The 23815-nt window shown below is 33.1% G+C and overlaps 1 protein-coding gene across 8 annotated transcripts in view; it reads left to right on the top strand.

The window, feature by feature from the left end:
• LOC133192845 (prominin-1-like) overlaps positions 1–23815 on the top strand; it is a 57732-nt gene that overhangs the window by 19061 nt on the left and 14856 nt on the right. For all 8 annotated transcript variants that reach the window (XM_061328853.1, XM_061328857.1, XM_061328864.1 and 5 more), the window contains exons 8-14: positions 991–1065; positions 2625–2688; positions 3922–4004; positions 4396–4472; positions 6875–7027; positions 7615–7747; positions 23074–23186. In XM_061328853.1, coding sequence (XP_061184837.1) covers positions 991–1065; positions 2625–2688; positions 3922–4004; positions 4396–4472; positions 6875–7027; positions 7615–7747; positions 23074–23186 — 698 coding nt within the window. The remainder of the gene's footprint in view (positions 1–990; positions 1066–2624; positions 2689–3921; positions 4005–4395; positions 4473–6874; positions 7028–7614; positions 7748–23073; positions 23187–23815) is intronic.

Consider the following 23815-nt stretch of genomic DNA (forward strand, 5'->3'; position numbering starts at 1 on the left):
ACTTAAACATCCTAAATAATGAACAACAATAACAGTTTCACACATAAATTGACTAGTTTTTATTAAAAAAAAGCTACAAGTTTACGCCTAGGTGTAGATGCCTTTTTACAAGTCGTAGGAACGTGTAGAAAACTTATCAACACCAAAACTGATGACGTAATACGCAAGAAATTTAGGGAATTCCCCTACTAGACGTACCCGTACACGTACACGTATGAAATCTCAACCTCTCTATTATCACGGGTAATTAGCTTGTAGAATAAACATATTTCTTAAAATGACCACTGCTTACGAACACCTGTTCACCGGGTTAAAAAAAAGACACCAACTGTCAGCAAAATTTTTGTTTACAATTTTTGTTGTTGATTTATTTTTAAGAAAAATATTTTTGCGAATGCAGTACACACGCAAATTTGCTAAAAATTTATCTACAGTAAAAATTTCCAGATTTACGGTATTATGTTAACTTCAGATTGAAGAGTTAGATTGTAGACTTTTCCCTATTTACATCATTATGAATCATTATAATCTAAAATTAAAATTTATTTTTATATAAAAAGCACTGAAAATTTCAATTTGCTTGTCGTTTGGGAATTTTTTTACCTAAATTTTGGAAAAAAGGGTCAATTCTGAAGTGGGACAGGGTTTTTTTTACTGGAGCTGGGTGCAATGGATATTAAACCCTGGTCTAAGACCTTTTTTCACAGAATTAATTAATTTGTTGGAAAACTTCAAAAAGGTTTAAGTACATCTATTATGAAATACAAAACATTATCATGTTCATTCATTTTGAAATTGCATCGATTTTGGAGTAAAGGTTTTATATTTTTGCATACATGATAAGTTTATATTTTCCTTCAATACAAAACTTCATAACTATATAACCGCTAGTTAATTGTTACAGCAGATTGATCAATAGAATCGTTTCTCTTTCAAATTATGATTTTCATCACTGCTTTACATACAGAATATTTTGATTTGTGTTTACAGTTCCCAGACATCAGTGGCCCAATGTCATCTATATCATCAGTGGAAAGTCAAAACTTGTCAGCAATAATCATACAGGTAAAACACTAGAGCTGTTATAATCATACAGGTAAAACACTAGAGCTGTAATAATCATACAGGAAAAACACTGTAGCTATAATAATAATGTAGGTAAAACACTAAAGCTATAATAATTATACAGAAAAAACACTAGAGTTGTAATAATCATACAGTAAAAAACACTAGAGCTGTTATAATCATATAGGTAAAACACTGTAGTTATAATGATTATACAGGTAATACACTAGAGTTGTAATAATCGTACAGTTAAAACACTAGAGCTGTTATAATCATATAGGTAAAACACTAAAGCTGTAATAATCATACAGGAAAAACACTAGAGTTGTTATAATCATATAGGTAAAACACTAGAGCTGTTATAATCATACAGGTAAAACACTAAAGCTATAATAACCATACAGGTGAAACACTAGAGCTGTTATAATCATGTAGATAAAACACTAGAGCTATAATAATCATACAGGTAAAACACTAGAGTTGTTATAATCATATAGGTAAAACACTAGAGCTGTTATAATCATACAGTTAAAACACTAGAGCTGTTATAATCATATAGGTAAACTGCTAGAGCTGTTATAATCATACAGGTAAAACACTAGAGCTATAATAATCATACAGGTAAAACACTAGAGCTGTTATAATCATACAGGTAAAACACTAAAGCTATAATAATCATACAGGTAAAACACTAGAGTTGTTATAATCATATAGGTAAAACACTAGAGCTGTTATAATCTTACAGTTAAAACACTAGAGCTGTTATAATCATATAGGTAAACCGCTAGAGCTGTTATAATCATATAGGTAAAACACTAGAGCTATAATAATCATACAGGTAAAACACTAGAGCTGTTATAATCATACAGGTAAAATGCTGGAGTTGTTATAATAATACAGGCAAAATACTAGTCCTGTTCTAATCAAACAGATAAAGTGGTAGCTCTATTATGATAATTTAGGTACAGTCCTAGCATTGATATAATAAACAGTCAACAATACTGTCATAATCATACAGTATAAGCTCTAACACATCAGTTATCATGTAGGTATTTAAGTACTAACATGTAAGAAATCAAACGGGTAAAGTTATAACACATCAGTATTTATACAAGTCGAGTCCTAGCACTTGAGTATTTATACAGGTAAAGTCCTAGCACATCAGTAATCAAACACATAAAGTCCAACACTGCAGATATAAAGATTAAGCTCTTAGAAATCATACAGATGAAGTCCTAAATACGTCAGCAATCATGGTAAATGTTTGTCCTAATACAAGAATTATCATTTAAAAGTCATAAGATTGCAAACATGCAGGAATATTCCTTCGCCTTATTGTGTTTCAATTCAGTCTATCATTTAATTATTCTCTGAACAGCTGTTCCATTTAAAGAAGAGATGACAGTATCCTAGCAGTATTACGTTTTCTGATTTTGATTCAGCTGACAATAAATGTATGAAGCAATTATTCCTTTGAGAAATGTGAAAGATTATGCTTTGACATTTTAAGTAAGTACTAAATCACTTCAGTTGAAAGATGAAATTATCTATTCTTGCAGGCCCAGTCAGAAATTGACAACATCCCAGAAAGAGTCACTAATGAGACCAAGAACACAGTGTCTGGTATGCTTTAGTTTATTAAACTTTGTACATTTTTGATAAGCAATACATGATTTAGCAGTTTTAATTTTCTAGTGCTATCAAGCTGTGATTGAATGGTTTTCAAACCAGTAGCAGGACATTTAGTAATAATTAACAATTATTCTAAGAATTTAAGCTTGTGGGGATAAGTTAAGCATTAATGGTGGAAAATAAGCTTAGGATAAAAGCTGGTGATCCAAGGCCCCTTGACTGGTGCAAGATAGTGCTCTGAGATACAAGGTAGTCCCAGACTGAAGGGGGGGGGGGGAGGGGAGGGCTAATAATTGAAACGAATTGTGCACTTTCAGTGTTTTAGAGGGTTAAGTGTAGTCCCCATTCCAAAGACAAGGCTTAATTTTTAAAAGATTTAAGTGTATATGTATTAAATTTTCAAGATAAAACATATTTTGTGGTTGCTTAATAATTTCAAGTTTACATAATACTTTTGAAACCATCAGATAATTAGAAATGTTATGTAACAGTATCATACCAACTGTCTCTGTCAAAAAAATGTCACAGTTTTTGTCATTTGTAGATGGTACAATAATTAATGGAATTGTGATTTAATTAATGAAAATCATTTTACATAAAGATGAGAAATACCTTGTTTGTTTTATGATAGAGCATTCAAATGGACTGACAAAGCTAACAGTAAAACATGTCAGGGACAAACAATTTTGATTTGTTATAAGCGTAATTCATTACATCTTGTAAATTCATACAATGTAATACATGTATGTTTTAAAACTACAGGGAATGAAAATCACTTTGCTGTAAGCTGAACTCATTTAAAGTGTTAATGTAACCAAGTTTTACTCTACACATATGTGGTTGTGTAAGGTACATGGCATCCTACTTGCTTGGGCTAGTAGGTCAGCCTTGAGCTCAATTGGTAAAGCACTGGACTGGCATGCCAGAGCACCCGGGTTCAATCCCCAGCAAAAGCACATAAATGTCTCTGCTACACATATATACAGAAAAATTGCAAAAGATCTCCTGTATATATTGAAGATACATGTATGTCTGTCTTCCCTTGTGATCTCTTGCACTTTGACAAATATGTCAATTTCTTTCAGCTTGCTTTTTTCTTGGTTTCATTTCTTCACATACCTCTGAAAAGCAGAAATCCACTTTAATATCAACACTTAAGACCAGATATTGTCCCAGACAGATTCTGTTAAATTAGAGATGTTAAAGATAATTTTCTTTCAACAGATATAAAGGATATGGTGTCTAACTTTTCCAGTGAGGTAGACCCTCTGATAGAGAAAGTTGAGAGCATGCAGGACGCTATCTCAGTGAGTAGAATTATAAATCAGTCAGAGGGCATACATTACTGAATCTCACACAGTTCACAGGTATATTAGTCAGATTTGATCTCTCTATGAGTACAATCACAAGTCAAAGGACATACAACACTGAATCTCATACAGTTCACATGTATATGTATATAATCCAGAGATTATACAGGACTCATTCTCTGTGAGAACTCCTTAATTCCCAGATACAGCGGTAATCTTTCAAATTTTGATTTAAAAGTTGCAAAAATGACTAAACAGTGATATTAGACTGATGTTGAATTAATACAAAATCTTCATTAAATAAATGATATGATTTTATATTCAAGTAGGTTTGGATATGACTACTAAGAAACCTTATACATGTGTATGACTGCTTACATCTTTTCAGACCAATGGTACTCTAGCAGACATTAAAAAACAGGTGACTGATGGTGTCAACACAGCATCTTCCTATGACAAGTACAGGTAACATATACACATTGTACAATTATATAAACCTTATTACTTTTTAGCTCACCTGCACTTAAGTTACAAAATGCTATTTTCTACTCTAAAAAAACAACTTGAGAGCATGTTTTAAAGGACTTATTGCATGTTTCTAAATTATTTAAGATTAAAAGCGTAAAACATTCACTATGACCACAGTTTATAAATTTTGTGTTTTTACTGTGGATAAACCGCGGTAATTAATCAATAATTGACTCAAATGAAAACCCCTGATTTAAAAATCTAAGTTAATTAGATAGCGGTCACGTGACCTTGTGACGTCAAAGGCGACAATGGCTGATCAGCTCTTCACGTTAATCTTACGAAAATATACGCGATACAACCTGAATTTTATGTGTTGTGGACGATCAAATCGCTTATTTTATCAATATGAAATTGAATATCCAACCTTATATGTTAGAACTGCCAGCAAGAAAAAAATCTGAAAAATCTGTTTACATTGTAAAAATTGCAGCGACGATAGCGAGGGAGAAGCGGCGAAGAGGAAGAAACTCGCCATCAAAATACGATTTGATTTGTCATCTTATCACATGTATTTACATATTTGATTCAAAAATTTAACATTATATAACTTTGTTGTTCTTCGATGTTAACATAATATTAATTTATGCAAGTCTTCATATGTATTTTAAAGGATGGCGATCTTGAAAAATAATTTCCGGATCACAAAATATTGCCGTAATCAGAGCTACAGATTCTAAATGTTTGGAATAAAAAACGAAAATATCTCATAAGCCTTATACCTTAGAACTAGTTAGTGTTTCTACAGTAATTGAAAACACATCAAGAATTTATTTTTTCAGCATTTTTCGTAATTAAGCTGCAATTGTTGTTGATAACTCCGTAAATAGTGTGTATATTCTCATCTCTCTATCACTGAATTGTCGCCTATAACGTCAGAGCAGTATTTCGCCAAAATCCGACTGAAATATGCATATTGCTGTATTTGAATTTCAACTCCCAATAACTCTTAAAATATGCTTTCAACAACGTTTATTGTATACAGTATTTTAATAAACAAGGTTGTAGATAATATTTTTCATAAAATTACAATTTTTGAAAAATCATGCGATAAGTCCTTTAAGCTTGAATTACTTTGATTCACAATGTCATTTGAATAACTGTCCTTGCACACACCCTTTCAGTGTCTTTGTACCAGGGTTTGTCTCAGGGGTAGGGTTCTAGTGTATAATGACATTGATGAAGTCAGTGGTACATAATACTGAGTATATGAAGTTTTTAAATTCTTTTGATGACATTCAAAACTGACAGATGAAAATGAAACTATAGTACCTTGCTTTAAATGCACCCCCTTTTCCAAACTTTAGGAACAGGATAGGGAGAAAATGTGTATGTCATTTTGTTTTACTTTTTACTTCATTGCTCTGTTTACAGATGGTATGGTGGTGTAGGCCCGACTTCTGTTGTCTCATTCATAGTCCAATTACAGCTTACCTCATTATTCTGTTTACAGGTGATATGGTGGTGTAGGCCAAACTTCTATCATCTTGTAGATACAGCTCACCTCTCTGTTTACAGGTGGTATGGTGGTGTAGGCCTAATTTCTATTATTTCCTATGTAGCTTGTAACACGAGCTTTGATTGGTTACAAAGTCGGATGTAAATTTCCGTACACCCAACTTGAGCTGGGGGTAAAAAATGTGATATCACAATGCAGAGTTTCTCTATGATAAAAAGCAAATAACATGATGTCATGATGCATTGTAAGACGTAGTAAATCTTATTGATAGCTTGAAACACAGTTTACAAAGAATTTATTTGGGGTACATAGGAAATAAATTCATTATCCAGGTCCAATCAAGGGTGTACGGGGATTTACCCCGTGTTGTATTCAATACACCCTTCGGCCTTTGGCCTCAGGTTGTATGGAATAAAACCTGAGGTAAATCCCCGTACACCCTTGATTGGACCTGGATAACTAATATTGTCTTACTGATAGTCCTGTTACAACTTACCTCTCTGTTTACAGGTGGTATGGTGGGGTAGGCCTGATTTCTGTTGTCTTATTGATAGTCCTGTTACAGCTTACCTCTTTGTTTACAGGTGGTATGGTGGGGTAGGCCTGACTTCTCTTGTGTTATTGATAGTCCTGTTACAACTTACCTCTCTGTTTACAGGTGGTATGGTGGGGTAGACCTGACTTCTGTTGTCTTATTGATAGTCCTATTACAACTTACCTCTTTGTTTACAGGTGGTATGGTAGTGTGGGCCTGACTTCTATTGTGTTATTGATAGTCCTGTTACAACTTACCTCTCTGTTTACAGGTGGTATGGTGGGGTAGGCCTGACTTCTATTGTGTTATTGATAGTCCTTTTACAGCTTACCTCTCTGTTTACAGGTGGTATGGTGGGGTAGGCCTGACTTCTATTGTGTTACTGATAGTCCTGTTACAGCTCCTAGGCCTCTGTTTTGGAACATTTAGCCAGAATTCAGACAGACTACCTACAGATAGAGGATGTATTGGCACTGCTGCTGGAAATATGCTCATGGCGTAAGTTTTAGTTTTCAGAGCTTTCAATGTATATGCAAACAATTTTTTATGCCCGTCCCCCCATATCCATAAAGGGGGGTCATCTAGAGTTACCCATAGCCATCCATACAGGCTGTCCGTCTGTAACACTGGTTTTCATGCCATGACTTCAGAGGAATTATGATTGAGATGGTTGTAGTCTCTAGCACATTATCTTACCTAACAAGAAAATTGACTGGATGGTGAATGAAAGGCACAGAACACAGAGTGTGTGTTGAAAGAAAGAGAAGTAAACAGACATTTAGACATGTGATTACATACACAATTATGTTAACCCTCTTATAGGTTTGGGCTTTGAATTCACATTTTCTTACCTTCTTACTTGTCTGTGGGCTTTGTGTTTACATTTTCCTGAGCTATTTTGAGTGCCAGAAAGTAATGATGTTAACCCCTGTAACAGGTTTATAGGCTTTTTGTTAAAGTTTTTCTAGCTGTTTTGAATATTGGATAGTAATAATGTTAACTTCTTTTACAGATTTGTTGGCTTTGTGTTTATAAATTCCTGGATGCTTTGAACGTTGGAGTAATAATGTTACCTTCTATTACAGGTCTGTTGGCTTTGTGTTTATATTTTCCTGGCTGTTGATGCTGTTGACAACCCTGACATTTATCATTGGGAGCCCGCTAGAACGATTTGTCTGTCAACCTCTCACAGACTCCTCTCTGAATGATCTAGAAACGGTATACTTTGTTTTATTCTTTGAACATTTCTCAATGTACATTGTATATTTATTTATCTATAAGGATTTTAATATTCATTATTTAGCTCACCTCAATGAAGTTGGGGGGAGCTTATGTGATACCATCAGTGTCGGCGTCCTAGGTTAAAGTTTTTGGAGCTGTTTTCTTTTTAAGTACTTCTATGCCCTACATTAATCAGAGATGCATGAAAGATGCATCTAGTGTGTTTCATAGTACCAGTCAAGGTTTCAGATACTGCAATTTCAGCTAAGGAGTGACCAGGTTAATGTTTTTTGAGCAGGTTAAAGTTTTTGAAGCAGGTTAAATTTTTTTAAGCAGATCTCATTTCCAAGATACTAAAGTTTTTGGAGCAGGTCTCACTTCCAAGTAACTATAAGCTCTATGTTTACCAAACTTACATAGATGATACATCTAAGGATGCACACTACAGGACTTGCTTCGAATGCTGGATCTGACCCACATTTTCCAGCTGAATGACTAGGGTAATGTTTTTGGAGCAGGTCTATTACCAGGAAACTACAAGGTCTATCTGAACCATGCTTGCATTGATGATGCATCACAGGATGAACACTCTCATATTTGCTTCAGATGCTGGATTTGACTCGCATTGTCTGGATGATTGATCAGTTTAAATTTTTTAGGTATGTCCATTCCCAATTAACTGCAAGCCTTGTCAGACCAAGAGTACATAAATGTTACATCTGGGGATGCACACTAGTATATTATTGTTTAGTGTGGGATTTGCCTTACTGAAAACAACATTTGTTGATGTGAGCTCTGTAATCTCTGATTACCAGGTACCTATGTTTTCCCTTGACCAGTGAATTTCTGTATGAAATGTTAAATAAAAAATTTACTGTGCTGCTAAGCATAAATCAAAGCAAAAAATATATATACTTTTAAAATGATTGGAAAATTTTTTCAGCAGGGTCATAACTCCGCGGAATCACAATTTCTGTTTAATCTAAAGGTAGAAAATGAGCAAAGAGCTAAATCCACGAAGGGGCTAAATCGGCCTATTTTTTCAGGAAAATTAAACTGAGGGGAAGAAGAAAATTAACAATGGATATATTATCCTTGGGTATCAAACTTAAGTAGCGTTCTTTGTAAAAATCATGCAAAATAGGCATGTAGGTGATATATGAGGGTTCGCAGAATTTGATGATTTTCCACACATAGTTTTCCTTTGCCCTATGAACTATGTATGCAAAAGGAAAAATGTTTTGATTCATGGTTACCATGGAAACATGGGTAGAGAAATTTCCCTAGCAACCAGCCAATTTTCAGCTTCGATGGACTAAAAAATCTCTTATCTTTCAGGCTCAAATTAAATGTAAATACAAAAAGAATTTCTTTTTCATTGCTGTTATTCTCAAGATAATGATCTTAACAGTTTTCAAAATCAAAAATATAGAAATAAGATTTAAAGATATATCTGTGATAGATGTGGGAATATATGCATGTTTTTCCTTTTTTGCTGACTCAGCATTTTCCTTGATTTTGGAATTATTCAATGCCTAATTACTCCAGTGATGGACCTCATACAGACATCCTGTGCATATTACCTAAAAGCAGAGGATTTTGTCTTTTAGAATTTGAATTCAGAAGCATATAATTTTTTAACATTCCTATCCGTTGCCTAGCAACAAAAATGGATGTTTTGATGAATAAAAAGAGAAAAAATGTAAAATGCTAAAGTCATAAATCACATAACTTGTAATCTTTGAATACTGAAAACAAAATTTACAATAAATTGAACTTTTTGAGACCTCTCTTTAAACTATGGAATGTTTTACAATTTGTAATCTCCATGGTAACAGCAATTTCCCCTTAGCAACACATCATAGAATAATAATTTTAACATGTTCACATACCTGTTGTTAAGGATTTTTTCAAAGAATGCTGTAAAATTGTGATTAGGCAAATTTTACAATGCAGTTAGTATCTTATAAAATTCTATTTTTCACTTGATTTTCCCATGGCAACGATTCTGAGCACATAGCAACCAGTGTAACCTATGTAGAGTTAAGAGTCATTATATGTAGGAATTTCAATTGTTTTGATACTCAGAATCAAGATTACAGGGCATTGTTATGCAAAATCATTGGTGGTACAAAATATGCATAAATATATACATTTGTAATCAAGATTTAAAAATTTTAACTAAGAATGTTACCATGGTAACGGGTATAAACATTATTGTTTATATCATTTCAGCTTTATTTCTTCATTTCCCTTCATAGCTTTCTAAATTTAAAAAAATATATACAAGCATGGGTTTTCATGTTTTGAAAAAAAACATTAATGCACTTCTTTAATCACTATTTTATGAATGAAATAAATTTATTTTTGTTTAATTAAGGTCAAGATCTAGTGAATGAAAGGTGCCCAAAGATTTCTCAAATTTGAGATACACATTCTTTTAATGATCCTTTACGAATATAGCTTGGTAAAATACGGTGTATCCGGACATAATTTGGGGGTAAACTCACCGGAAAAACATATTAAAAACTGCCCATTTTCAATGAAAAATGAAGAAAGTCTGGTATAAATATGGGAGTTTCTTCCATCTCAGACAAAGGAAATGTATTGCCTACAGTCTCTCAGAAAACGGTTTTTCATATCTTCTTGATCTCTACTTTAAAATGATATTAAACGGAATAAGAGTATCGGGGTTACATTTGACATGACTTCAAATTGAATTCCATGAAAGTGCTTTATTTTCTACACAATTCTATTGAAACCGTAAAGTACGGGGAAAATTAAGTTTAAATCAATTATGACATCATAATGAATCTAGCACCAAGAAGAAAGTCTGAACTCATTTACTAGATCTTGACCTTAAAGTATTTTATAAAATGAATGTTCGCATTTTGGCATAGTTAATTTTCCGTACATTTTTCCTATGCTTGTACCAGAAAATTGAATCTGATGTGGGATTTCTGTGGTCAAATCGTACTCTAGAGTCATTTTTCCGGAGGGAAATCTTACTCTAGAGCAAGTTTTCTGGGGAGAAAGATTTTATTAAGGATTCTTTAAAGCATGCTGTAAAATTTTGAGTAGGCAAATTTTACAATGCAATTAGCATCTTATTAAAGTTTTTTTTACTTGATTAACCCATGGCAACGATTCTATAAAATAACAACCAATGTAATCTACGAAGACTTGAGAGTCATACTCTTAAGCACTTCAACAGTTTTGTTACACAGAATCAAGACTACGGAACATTGACAATTAAATTGACAATTAAAATGATTGCTGGTAGAAAATATATATAAATGTTATACATTCTGCAATCAAGTCTTAAAACCAAAACTAAGAACGTTACCAAGGAAACTGGTGCTAATATTTTTGCATATATAACTTCTGCCTGTAATGCACCATTTGATTCGTTAAATTTTACTTTAAAACATAAAACCTGTCTTGAATTCGTACAATATGACCAACATCGAAAAATCTATCAATCCTCTAGACGTTGCTTTAAAAAAATGTACATTTTAACCTTAGTTGTGATGATCGGGAATCATTTTCGATTTCATTTTCCTCTCCCTTAGATATATGTTTTGTTAGAATACACTAGTTTGCGACACTTTGGTTGAATTTGACAGACGGGTTTAGTAGAAAAAGTTGAAAAATAAGAAATGAACAACGGGCAGACGGACAGACAGACAGAAGACAGGTGATCAGAAAAGCTCACTTCGTCACCTTTCCTTATTTTTGTAGTTCCAATATCACTTGCTTATGGTGTTTATTTGGTACTCAAGAGCTTGCTCTGGGTACGACCAATTTTTAAAGCGAGGCATGCTACTCACTGATAAGTTGATGTTAAAGGGATTTCAACAACCTCGTTTAAAGTTGGTATTTCGTAAATTTTATGGTCGTTATAATGACCTTGTTAGCAAATATAATCTATCATTGGGTCATATATGGATGAATTGTTTCATACCAATTGTTAGGCCTTTGCTTTTTTAGTGAATTGACTACGGAAAATTCCGTGATCCTGATAAATACATAGGGCTCACGGTGACTGTGACCGGTCAACTGGGGATGCTTACTCCTCCTAGGCACCTGGTCCAACCTCTGAAATTTCCAGGGGTCCGTGTTTTATGCCCTCTTTACATATTTGCAATGTTTATAGATTTTATGAGATCGATCACTGTTCGTTATCTTCACCTTTTACATTGAAACTTCTGTACAGGTGAACTTATTGAAATGGTTAAATCAATGCAGAACTAGAAAATGAAATATAAAGAGACAAATAAATATAGTGGGACAGTCAGCAGTAAACTTGAATTAACTTGTTAGTCATTAATATTATAAGACAAACTAAAAATCAGCTCTACAGCCAAACATTTAAAAAAGTAAATTATTAGAAATTTTTCATTTGAGCATATTTTAATATGATCTACATAAATATAATTATAGCCTTGTCTATGACAATTAGAAAATAAGTCTAATGGCTATAACTTTTGTATCAAGAGGCACATTGGCTACACTACTCACTTAAGCACTTGGGCTTAAAAAAAATAGAACACAGTTCAGTATTGAAAACTTTAAATAAAAAAGTGGTCCAAAATTTTTGACAAAACAAAGGCCTAACTAACTAAAGATGCTTCCATATCTATTTACCTAATTATAGCTTTACAAGATTTTCAACATTTGATCTTCTATCGTGGTCCTCACCCTAAGCCCGGGGACATTTGATTTGGACAAACTTAAAATTTGCACTTAGGATGCTTCTGAATTAAAATGACTAATCATGACTTTGCTGTTTTTAATCTTTTCTATATATAGTAAAACATGCTTATACCGAAGTACCAGGGATAGCCAATTTTAATACATTATATGTTAATCTTATAGGTACAGTGTAGTATCCACCACACGTGTGAGATTAAACTAATTACGTTTAATCTTATACTTGTGGAGGATACTACCCATAAGATAAAGTTATGTTTTATCCTTGCGTATGCTTTATAAAAAGCACTTCCAGTTTTGACCAAATCCCATGCTTCAAGACATAAAATTTTTGAAACTTTTATTTTTTAAAGTTCTTGCGTTTTAACATAAATGATAATGAGCAAACATTTTGTTAAAAACAAGAAAGCTCTCGTTTTACCTCAACGAAATTTTAATTTTTTTTAAAACTGACTACTGTAAATATGAATGTTAACCCCACTCCCCACACCACCAACACGTTCTCACAGGAAACATTAGGCCTATCAGTGAAGATGGTGTTGCATGATTCATTTTACCATTCAGGAAAGTCTAGCCACTTTCATCGATACTTTCTTACATTATACTATATAACTTACCATGATTCTACAAATACCTGGCTTAGCACTGTCACCATACACAGAATGATTTCAGAGTAGGATTACATTTAATGATTCCTCGGTCTTTACAACGTGTTCAACTTCAAAATTAAAAGTTTGTATAAAATGAATCTTCAGCATATTGTTCAACATGTTTTAGAAGATGCATCAAATATCATTCCAAGATTTCATATTTTGCATAGATTTACAAAAAACAAAAAACAGCATTTCAACGTTAAAAGTGCGACATCATCAATTGACGCATCGTCGATTTAGATAGAAATCAATTAACATCATTTTACAGGGATTATCTTAATTTTTTGTGAAAAAAGAAAATCTTATGAGATAACTAAAATATCTATAATTGAGCAATAACAAAATATCTATAATTGTGTGACGTGGCATTTGCTTTATCCACGTCGTTTATATTGCGTATATTCACTCGGAGAACTTCGGGAATATGCACCATTTCAACTCATTTGATAAAGTACAGTACAAAATATTTTCTTAAGCCACAGATCACTTAGCTGTAAGCGTCATTTCATATATAAGCTCCTTATCTATAAGCATGTTTTTCTGTATTCCTTTGTATAACTTTGATCATTGTTGTGGCTTCACACTACCCCTAAGTGTTATGATTTGAACGATAAAAAGATGCTTGAGCCATCTGCTCTGCTGAGCAAAAATGGACCAAAGAAACTCAAAAACTGATTTGTAAGTCAACAATATCAGGAGAAATACCAAAAATCAGCTCATTATCTACCGGTCTTGTAGAGTAGGATTTCCCCTCTACAATCCCCTCCCTCCTTCCCCGGAAAACTGGCTCAAGAGTAGGATTTCCCCCTAGACAATAGACTCTACAGTAGGGATTTCCCCCACGGAAAAATGGCTCTAGAGTAGGATTCCCCCCCCCCCCCACGGAAATCCCGCATCAGATTCAATTTCCGGTACAAGCATAGGAAAAATGTACAGAAAGTTTAGGCGCAGTGGTTAGAGCGTCTGCTCTAGAGTCGCGAAGTAAGGAGTTGGTCCTTACGTCGCGGGTTCGAATCCCACTGTGGGACGTGGACACCGGTCTTTCGGATGAGACCGAATAAACCGAGGTCCCGTGTCGCAGTAGGTGCTGGCACGAAAAAGATCCCTCACTGCTAAATGGCCGCAAGTGCCGAGTATAGGACAAAATTTAATTGCGGCTCTCCACCGGCAAGTGGTGGCGTCTCCATATGAGTGAAAAATTCTCGAGAGGGACGTTAAACAACATACAAACATACAAAACAGAAAATTTACTATGCCAAGAACATTCATTTTATAAAATACTTTAATTTAAAAAAATGAATTTATTTCTTTCATGAAATAATAATTAACGAAGTGCATTAATATTTTCTTTTTCAAATCTTGAAAACCCGTGCTTGTATTTATATTTTTTTTAATTTAGAAAGATCAATGAGCTCTGAATGAAAAAAAAACTGAAATGATATAAACAACAAGAGGCCCATGGGCCACATTGCTCACCTGAGCACTGTGGCTAGGAAAAAAACAAAAATCAGTTCAGTATTGAAAAGCTTTAACGCATAAGTGGTCCCAACCTACCCCTAAAAAGGGGAGGGGGCTATGATTTGAACAAAATTGAATCTACACTAACTAAAGATACTTTCACATTTCTTTGACTTATTTCACTTCAAGTTTGAACTTTCATTATGGTCCCACCCTACCCACGGGGGTCATGATTTGAACAAAATCTGAATCTACAGTATCTGAGGATGCTTCCATATAAATTTGACTAATCATAGCTTTGCTCTTCTTGATTTTTAAAAAAAAAAAATGTCCTATGTATTCCTATGCATATCATCAATTATGACCCTACATATCCCCGGGGATATTTATATATACCAGGGGGTCATGATTTTTATCAAATATGAATCTACACTACCTTAGGATACTTCCTAATAGTTGATAACCAAACATTGCTTTGCTGTTCTTGAGAAGATTTTTCCTATATATATTTCTGAGTAAAACTTTGATCGTCCATTGTGGCCCCACCCTACCTTCGGGGGTCATGATTTTAACAACCTTGAATCTACACCACCTAAGGATGCTTCCATATAAATATGACTAATTATGGCTTTGTTGTTTTTAAGAAGATTTTAAAAAATTTTTCCTATGTATTCCTATGTAAAACTTTGATCGTCCACCCTACCCCCGGGGGTCTTGATTTGAACAAACTTGAATCTACACCACTGAGGATGCTTCTATATAAATATGACCAATTATGGCTTTGTTGTTCTTGAGAAGAAGTTGTTTAAAGATTTTTCCTATATATTCCTATGTACAATGTAAAACTTTGATCGTCAATTGTGGCCCCACCATACTGATTTTAACAAATTTGAATCTACACTACCTGAGGATGATTCCACCTGAGTTTCATCTTTCCTGGCCCAGTGGTTCTTGAGAAGAAGATTTTTAAAAGATGCCATCAATTTTTCACTAATTTGTAATTATCTCCCCTTGGAAGAGAGCGTGGCCCTTCATTTGAACAAACTTGAATCCCCTTTATCCAAGAATACTCTGTGCCAAGTTTGGTTGAAATTGGTTCAGTAGTTCTGGAGAAGACGATGAAATTGTGAAAAGTTTACAACGACAACGATGGGGACAGACAGCGGTTAAATTTCGATCAGAAAAATTTACTCGAACCTTCAGCTCAGGTGAGCTAAAATGTTTATACCCGTTACCATGGTAACATTCTTAGTTAAAATTTTAAAATCTTGATTGCAAATGTATATATTTACGTATATTTTGCACCACTAATGATTTTGCATAAAAATGCCCTGTAATCTTGATTCTGAGTATCAAAACAATTGAAATTCCTACATATAATGACTCTTAACTCTACATAGGTTACACTGGTTGCTATGTGCTCAGAATCGTTGCCATGGGAAAATCAAGTGAAAAATAGAATTTTATAAGATACTAACTGCATTGTAAAATTTGCCTAATCACAATTTTACAGCATTCTTTGAAAAAATCTTTAACAACAGGTATGTGAACATGTTAAAATTATTATTCTATGATGTGTTGCTAAGGGGAAATTGCTGTTACCATGGAGATTACAAATTGTAAAACATTCCATAGTTTACAGAGAGGTCTCAAAAAGTTCAATTTATTGTAAATTTTGTTTTCAGTATTCAAAGATTACAAGTTATGTGATTTATGACTTTAGCATTTTACATTTTTTCTCTTTTTATTCATCAAAACATCCATTTTTGTTGCTAGGCAACGGATAGGAATGTTAAAAAATTATACGCTTCTGAATTCAAATTCTAAAAGACAAAATCCTCTGCTTTTAGGTAATATGCACAGGATGTCTGTATAAGGTCCATCACTGGAGTAATTAGGCATTGAATAATTCCAAAATCAAGGAAAATGCTGAGTCAGCAAAAAAGGAAAAACATGCATACATTCCCACATCTATCACAGATATATCTTTAAATCTTATTTCTATATTTTTGATTTTGAAAACTGTTAAGATCATTATCTTGAGAATAACAGCAATGAAAAAGAAATTCTTTTTGTATTTACATTTAATTTGAGCCTGAAAGATAAGAGATTTTTTAGTCCATCGAAGCTGAAAATTGGCTGGTTGCTAGGGAAATTTCTCTACCCATGTTTCCATGGTAACCATGAATCAAAACATTTTTCCTTTTGCATACATAGTTCATAGGGCAAAGGAAAACTATGTGTGGAAAATCATCAAATTGTGCGAACCCTCATATATCACCCTTTGCATGATTTTTACACAGAACTGTACTTAAATAGTTTATGCCAATTTTTTTATTTGATGACGTCATATTTGTACAGAAAACGTCTAAACACGTGCACTTTGCTAGTTTTTATCAAAATAAAGCATTTTTTTCGTCTTTGGTTCAAATTTTTGCTGTGGCCACACCCTTCGAACAAAATAAAATTTATACCATTGAAAAGAGGATTAAAATATGAATAAATAAAGTATATTTTTATTTTGTTCGAGGGGTGTGGCCACATCGAAATTAATACTTTTCGTTCGATTCAAATATCTTAGCACAGACTCAAACAGTGAAAATAGCGGATATTACCCTACATTAATAGAAAAGAAAAATATTCTATATTGTTTTTGTAAATATTAAAAAGTTTCGAAATGCGATTGTTATATTTATTGTAAGTTATTTTGTGTTGTGGTGCAAAAAAGTACGAAAAACTCTCGCTAAGCGTGACTGCATGTAGATGCAAAAATGTCGACATTTCGTGTACTACGTGCCTCAGTCCTGACCCAAGACTTTTCCTTCAAGTAGCTGATCTATATTTAACTCATCATTATGCTGAAATGTTTATAAAAAATAATGTGTTCTCTTTTCCTCGGACAGCCTATTTATTTATGCTTTGAATTTGTTTTCCAACTCCCGGCTCCTTGTCACCATGGTCACTATGTAATCAAAGGGAGATCACCCGAGAAACATGTAGGCTACATCTTTATTTTCTCCTGAGTGGCCGGGCCGTGTCGGAATAGCGTAGAATATTAAACAAATTACATCGGATGCAACTACCAAGACGTATTTATAATGATTGTTTTGCCACCTTACAAAACATAAATGTCGTGAAGTCTGCATCGACAGCATACAAATGGTTAATGTTACGCAATAGAGTCTATTATAACTACATGTATTGTAATTATAACCTATACCCATGATACCCAACATGCGTTTCAGATATCGCCAGTGGCATTTTAAGACAAAAGATTAATTAATATTTATTAGTGAAAACCTTTACTGATCCGAGACCTCTTAACATAAATTATGTTACGAAGTACTGAACCTAGAAAATTCGAATTGACAAATCAAATAAACAATAGATTGATTTTACAGATCGCGTGTAATTTTTGTGATAGGCCTCTATTACAAAAATGTCCTATATTGTATAAACGAATAACTTACTACCAAGGCAGTGACAACTCTTTAAGGTTTTAAGTAATTTCAGTATCGCATGCATGCTGTGACCTAGCCAACACATGAAAAAAATGTCAAAGGGAGGCTACGAGGCTACTTGCTATCTCTTTCTATTTTGAGTTACTCCGCTTAAATTAGCAAGCATGTTTATACATGTAGTAGTGTAAATTCATAAAGGGGGGATTTGAGCATTAATATAACATAAGAAGCAAAAAAAAAAAAAAAAAAAAAACTACAATGTATTACATTTACAAAAAAAGAATAAAAAACAGTGGTTATTGGGGGAGGGGTTTTTTGGGATTCCCACCCTCACCCATTAAATACGTGGGGCAGTTTGACCAATTACTGCTGCCATTTAAATAAGAAAGTAGTAAAGTGAATAAATAACAATGCCAATTATATTAGTCCTTGTATATATACTGTAGTATAAAAAATAAATTCAATAGCAGTTTTCATTTTTTTTCAATCTCCTTGATAAAAATTTATTTAAAAAACGTTTGATTTTTCGTGACTCAGTCATTGCATAAATATATTATAGATCCCAGGCCCGTAGGTAGCAATTTCAGTTGGGGGGGGGGGGGCACAGCCATACATTTTCAGTTGGGGACACTATCAACTACCAAAATTCCTTGACAAGCAAAAAAAAGGGGGGGGATCAGACGTTTTTATTGACGGGACACAAGCATATAATAGCTTTGTTTTATATAGTATTCTATATATCGGCAAAATTAGGGGGGGGGGGCATGGCCACCCCCCCTCCCCGGTTCCTACGGCCATGTATCCTGAATGTACTATTATTATTATTAACGGATATAACTGCTACCAGTAATTTTGCCTGTCTATCATATTTGTTTTCTTTGAAGGGATGTCTATATAGAATATAACTTCATAGATCGGGCATTTGAACATGGTATTTGGGGGGGGGGGGGGGGGTATGGTAATATGTCGTTCGACATGTGGTCTATAATTTTTTTTTTCGACTGTATGTAATGATAGCCATTTACTACTGCCAGTAGCTGTTTTTCGTATATATTTGTTTAATTACAAATAGTAACGATCCCGAGAACGTCCAAGTTAAAAATATCATATGCAATATGTATACGATATTATGATTATTTTATCATCTTCTGTACTCATTATCGCCTATATATCTATTTGTAGTTGTGTTAGAAATTGCACATGGAGAAACGGAACGTTATTTTAAATATATGAAAATTATGAGTAAAATGTTAAAACTAGTTTTGAACAATATGAAAGTCCTAGATGTTGTTATGTTTCAATGTAATTTTCACTTCTCACCAGATAATCATTACTTTAGATTTTATTAAAAGGGTTTATAATAGGTACTCCCCAACATGGAAGTGTGTAAGATATGATAATATGATAACAAAACGATTAGTTAGCAATAATTCATTCGATCGTTTTTATCATCTGAAATCTCTTTTCATATCTATTGTGGGTATATAGAAAAGTTTCTCATTGATGAATATAACATATTTATCATAATTAGTGAACTTTATTTCTATTAAGTAATTTACATTGAGTAAAGTGGTATATGTGCCATTTCCGTTTATCTTTTTTTTTATAACTCCAGGTTCCGTTTTGAAATCCAAATACTTTGGAAATCTTGTGTTTTCGTTGGAAAATATTTTTTTTGCGGCCGATTTGATGCTTTGCATGACTCATGTTTAAAAGTCTGTAGTGGCTTCTTTCCTGACAATCTGTGGTGCGCAGGATTGCCGTCAAACGTCATTATTTTATGTGTATTACATGTAAGAACTACAATTTCATTTCTGATGTCCGGGAAATGCCATAAATTTCGGAAGTGCAACGCAATTCTCAAAATGACAATAAAGTAGATGGTAACTTCAAACGTATTCATTTTTATGCAACTTTTCATTTTAATTTCATGTTTTCGTTATTAAAGAGTACTCGTGTATTTTCTGAAAAAAAAAAACTGTATATTTTTTGTTTCTACGCCGTATGACCATACAATAACACATTTATGAATGATAAAAATCCTTGTCCATGGCTACTATGGTATATATTTTACTACATTAATTCAGTTTTACTCAAATATTATGGATTAACACTTTGTGTTTGTTTTCAGCTTAACGTGTCTCTTATTATCATTTAAAACGTGTTACATGTATCAACGATTATACCAGACAACCGTTGTATATAACAAATATTTGGCATTTCTTTGGAGTACAAATAGTTTTAATTAGGGATGTCAACGAATATTCGAGTACTCGACTATCGTTCGATCATACCGACTATCGACTAAAATTTCTTTAGTCGGTTATTCGTTAAAAATGTGTTATCTAAACGTAATTTTAAATTCAAGGTAATAAACTTAGATTTGCCCACTTCATTTATATACAGATCAATGTTCTCATAAGTAAAACTCATGGTATGTTTTTAAGGAATAACTGTCTAATTTTTTGGTTTCATGATGTGATCAATCGATTGGCTTGCGTGATAATTTGCATAAACGCCGAAGGCGTTTATGCCTAAAATTATCACGCAAGCCAATCGATTGATCATCGTCATGAAACAAAAAAATCTGACAGTTATTCCTTATATTTACATGGTCTTGATTCTACAAATTCACGTGCTACATGTACAAGCCTCGCTTCTGTCTCTATTTGTCCCGCCCCGCACCTGATTTTTTTCCCACCACGCCTATCGATGAACCAGTAGATTTATGTAGAAATAAAGTATTTTTACTATTTGAAATTTTATCTCGGACAAAGACATTGGAAATGTAAATATTAACTGTTAAAAGGGAATTATTTGTATGTCGATTTATGTTCGTCAAATATGCCTCCAAAATCTAGTTTTGGAATACTTTAAAAGATTTCAGGATGGAAAAACAGTTAAAAGTGCGTTATCAAGGTTATGTGAAACTGAACTTGTATTCTGCAGTGGGACATCAAATATGATGTATCATATGCCGAATCCGTCAAACATACATGTAGTAAACAAAGTCTTCAATTGAAACGTTTCTTAAGTAACTTCTCCGCAAAATGCCAAAAAAAAAAGCAGAGCCGGAAATAAAAATGTTGCTATCACAAATATGATTATCAAGGATTGTTTACCACTGATTGTTGTAAATGGAGAGGACGTTCAAGAATTGTTTGGTTGTGTAGATTCAATTACCGGTATAAAGTTTCAACCATAAGATCTGACGTGATGCAACTATTCATAAAGAATAATTAAACAGCTGTTACAAAATTGTAAATACATGTAAACTGGGGGACAGTTATGAGCGTAATTAAATGGTGTTTCTTTCTGATATTAATATCATGCAGTCTTTTTAAGATTGTATTGATAATTTGCACAAAATCTCATAATTAAAATTTATCGCAAGTTCTCTTTGTTCTTATAAGAGGCACGCTTTAATTGTTTACCAGTCAAAGGTCACTGAAAATACACGTAGAAATGGCTTCAATTAACGGGTACATGTAGTCTCGTTATGAAAAGAAAAGGACAAATGCAAGCGTTTGATATCCTGCATTTAGATAAAATGTGCAGTAAATGTTAATATATTAATTTTGAAATCAAATGCATTGGATAAATGTAGTTGTATAGTATTTATTGTACTACGTAAATGTTTACGAATCAGAAATTCGTTGTTTAATGGTGATAGTGTAGGTTAAATATTGCACAACTAGTCTATAAAAGACAAATAGTGAAAATGACATGAAAAATTAATTTAAATTTCAACGAATATTCGACTATCGTTCGACTAAAGCCTCCGACTATTCGACTATGCTGTCCGAATAAAATTGACATCCCTAGTTTTAATAAAAAAATAAACCAAAATTTTTCAAAACTTCTTGAAAAATTCATAGTAAAATTTTGCAAAATTTTAAAGAAGAGCCTATATTGGTCATTTTTATTTTATTAACGTACATATGTTACTGTCTTATACAAAATGTCTACGTCACGACGTTAAAGTATGTAACGTCAACGTAATGACGTGATAGTATTAATAAGGAAAACAATACCAAATTTAAACGATTGTAAAAGGAAATCCAGAAAAGATATTGTTAAAAAATAAATTGTTTTACAACATACAAATCTTAAAGTTTCATATGAGAAAGTTTCATTTATTTTGATGACTGGGCCGATTTAGCCCCTTCGTGGATTTAGCTCTTTATTTTTGTGCCTTAGTATGTCCTAAATGAACTTAAAGTACATTGTGACAATTTCCGCAGAAAATTTGTGACAGTGTAAATTGTGTAAACTAATCTTGCACAAAAAAATGTATATCTACCATGCTGTAAACATGAATGTATATAGATGTGTTATTAATTATGCAGGCTAGTAACATGAGGTTTAATTCCACACTACAAGTAGAATGTATTCTTAATATTTAATGAATCCAAGTAATGGTAAACCTTACAATGACCAAACTTACATAGAGGATACACCTAGGGATGCACACAACCACACTTGCTTTGGATGCTGAATCTGACCTACATTTATTGAAGAAATAATTTCCAAGTAAATTTTAGCCCATTGGTGACGAAAGTGGCATGGTTGATGCATCTATGGATGCACACAAGAGGCTTGCTTCAGATTCTGGATCTGACCTAAATTTTTCAGGTTAATGTTTGAGAGCTGGTTCATTCCCAAGTAACTATAAACCCAATGGTGATGAACTTGCATTGATGAAGCATGTTTCTAGGTGTGCACACTACCAGACATGCTTTGGAAGCTGGATCTGACCTACATTTTAAGGGTGATTGAACAGATAAGGTTTTTGATACTGGTCCATTTTCAAGTACATGTATATGTAGATCCTACCTGGACCAAACCTGTATAGATGTTGTATCTAGGGATGAACATTACCAGAACATTTGTTTGGTGTGAGAATGCCTTACTTGTAGATAACATTCATTGAGGTGGGCTCTGTAATCATTGATTTCTTATGTTTTAATAATCTTACTCCCTGGGAAAATTTATGCATTTACAGTTTCATAAAAACTTAATTTTTAATGATTGACAGCTGGTGGACGACAAAATCTACAAGTTTCAGTATGGAACATCTGATGGATATTTCCTTGGTAAAGTTTTATTTAACAATGCCTCCATTAACCTGACAATCAAGGGCCTGTTGCAGTGAGTATTGTTTATATGTAACTGTATAATTACATGTCTATTAGTGTTAAAAAAGATTACTGGATGTTTAATTCTCAGAGCTCTGTCACATATGGTGAATAAGTATGCTGGAACCTATTAGGAAATTTTGTGAAGCAAATTCAGGAATGTCAACTTCATCCCAGTATGAGTTATCTCTCTTATCAGAGGGTAGATAGACCTTAAACAAATACATATAACAGTGTATCAGATAGTAGATGGACGGTAAACAAATACATGTAACGATGTCGAAATATTAATTTTATGACCCATTTAATACTGATTCAGTTTGTTGTTAAGGTTATTTTTAGAAGTGGAATGATGAACACCACAGATTTAAGTTTCTTCATTAAAATAACTCCATCAACCTCTGATTTGTTTCAAACATATTTTATTATCGCAACTAAGTGAACAAATATATTAGATGAACAAGTCCTAACAATTTACTAGCCACAACTCCTAAAAATTATATATCAGATATTTTTAAATCCTTTTATGAGGTCTTAAGAAAAAAATGGTTTTTATATAAGTTTTTGGACAATTATATTATGTCATTATATGTGTAAGATGAATTTCTATCCAAACAAAAGTTTTTAAAAAATTTCTTGAAA

This window comes from Saccostrea echinata, unplaced genomic scaffold, assembly GCF_033153115.1.
Source record: "Saccostrea echinata isolate AGI-Se365-2 ecotype Australia unplaced genomic scaffold, CSIRO_AGI_Sech_v1 ptg000001l, whole genome shotgun sequence".
NCBI classification, from domain to species: Eukaryota; Metazoa; Mollusca; class Bivalvia; order Ostreida; family Ostreidae; genus Saccostrea; species Saccostrea echinata.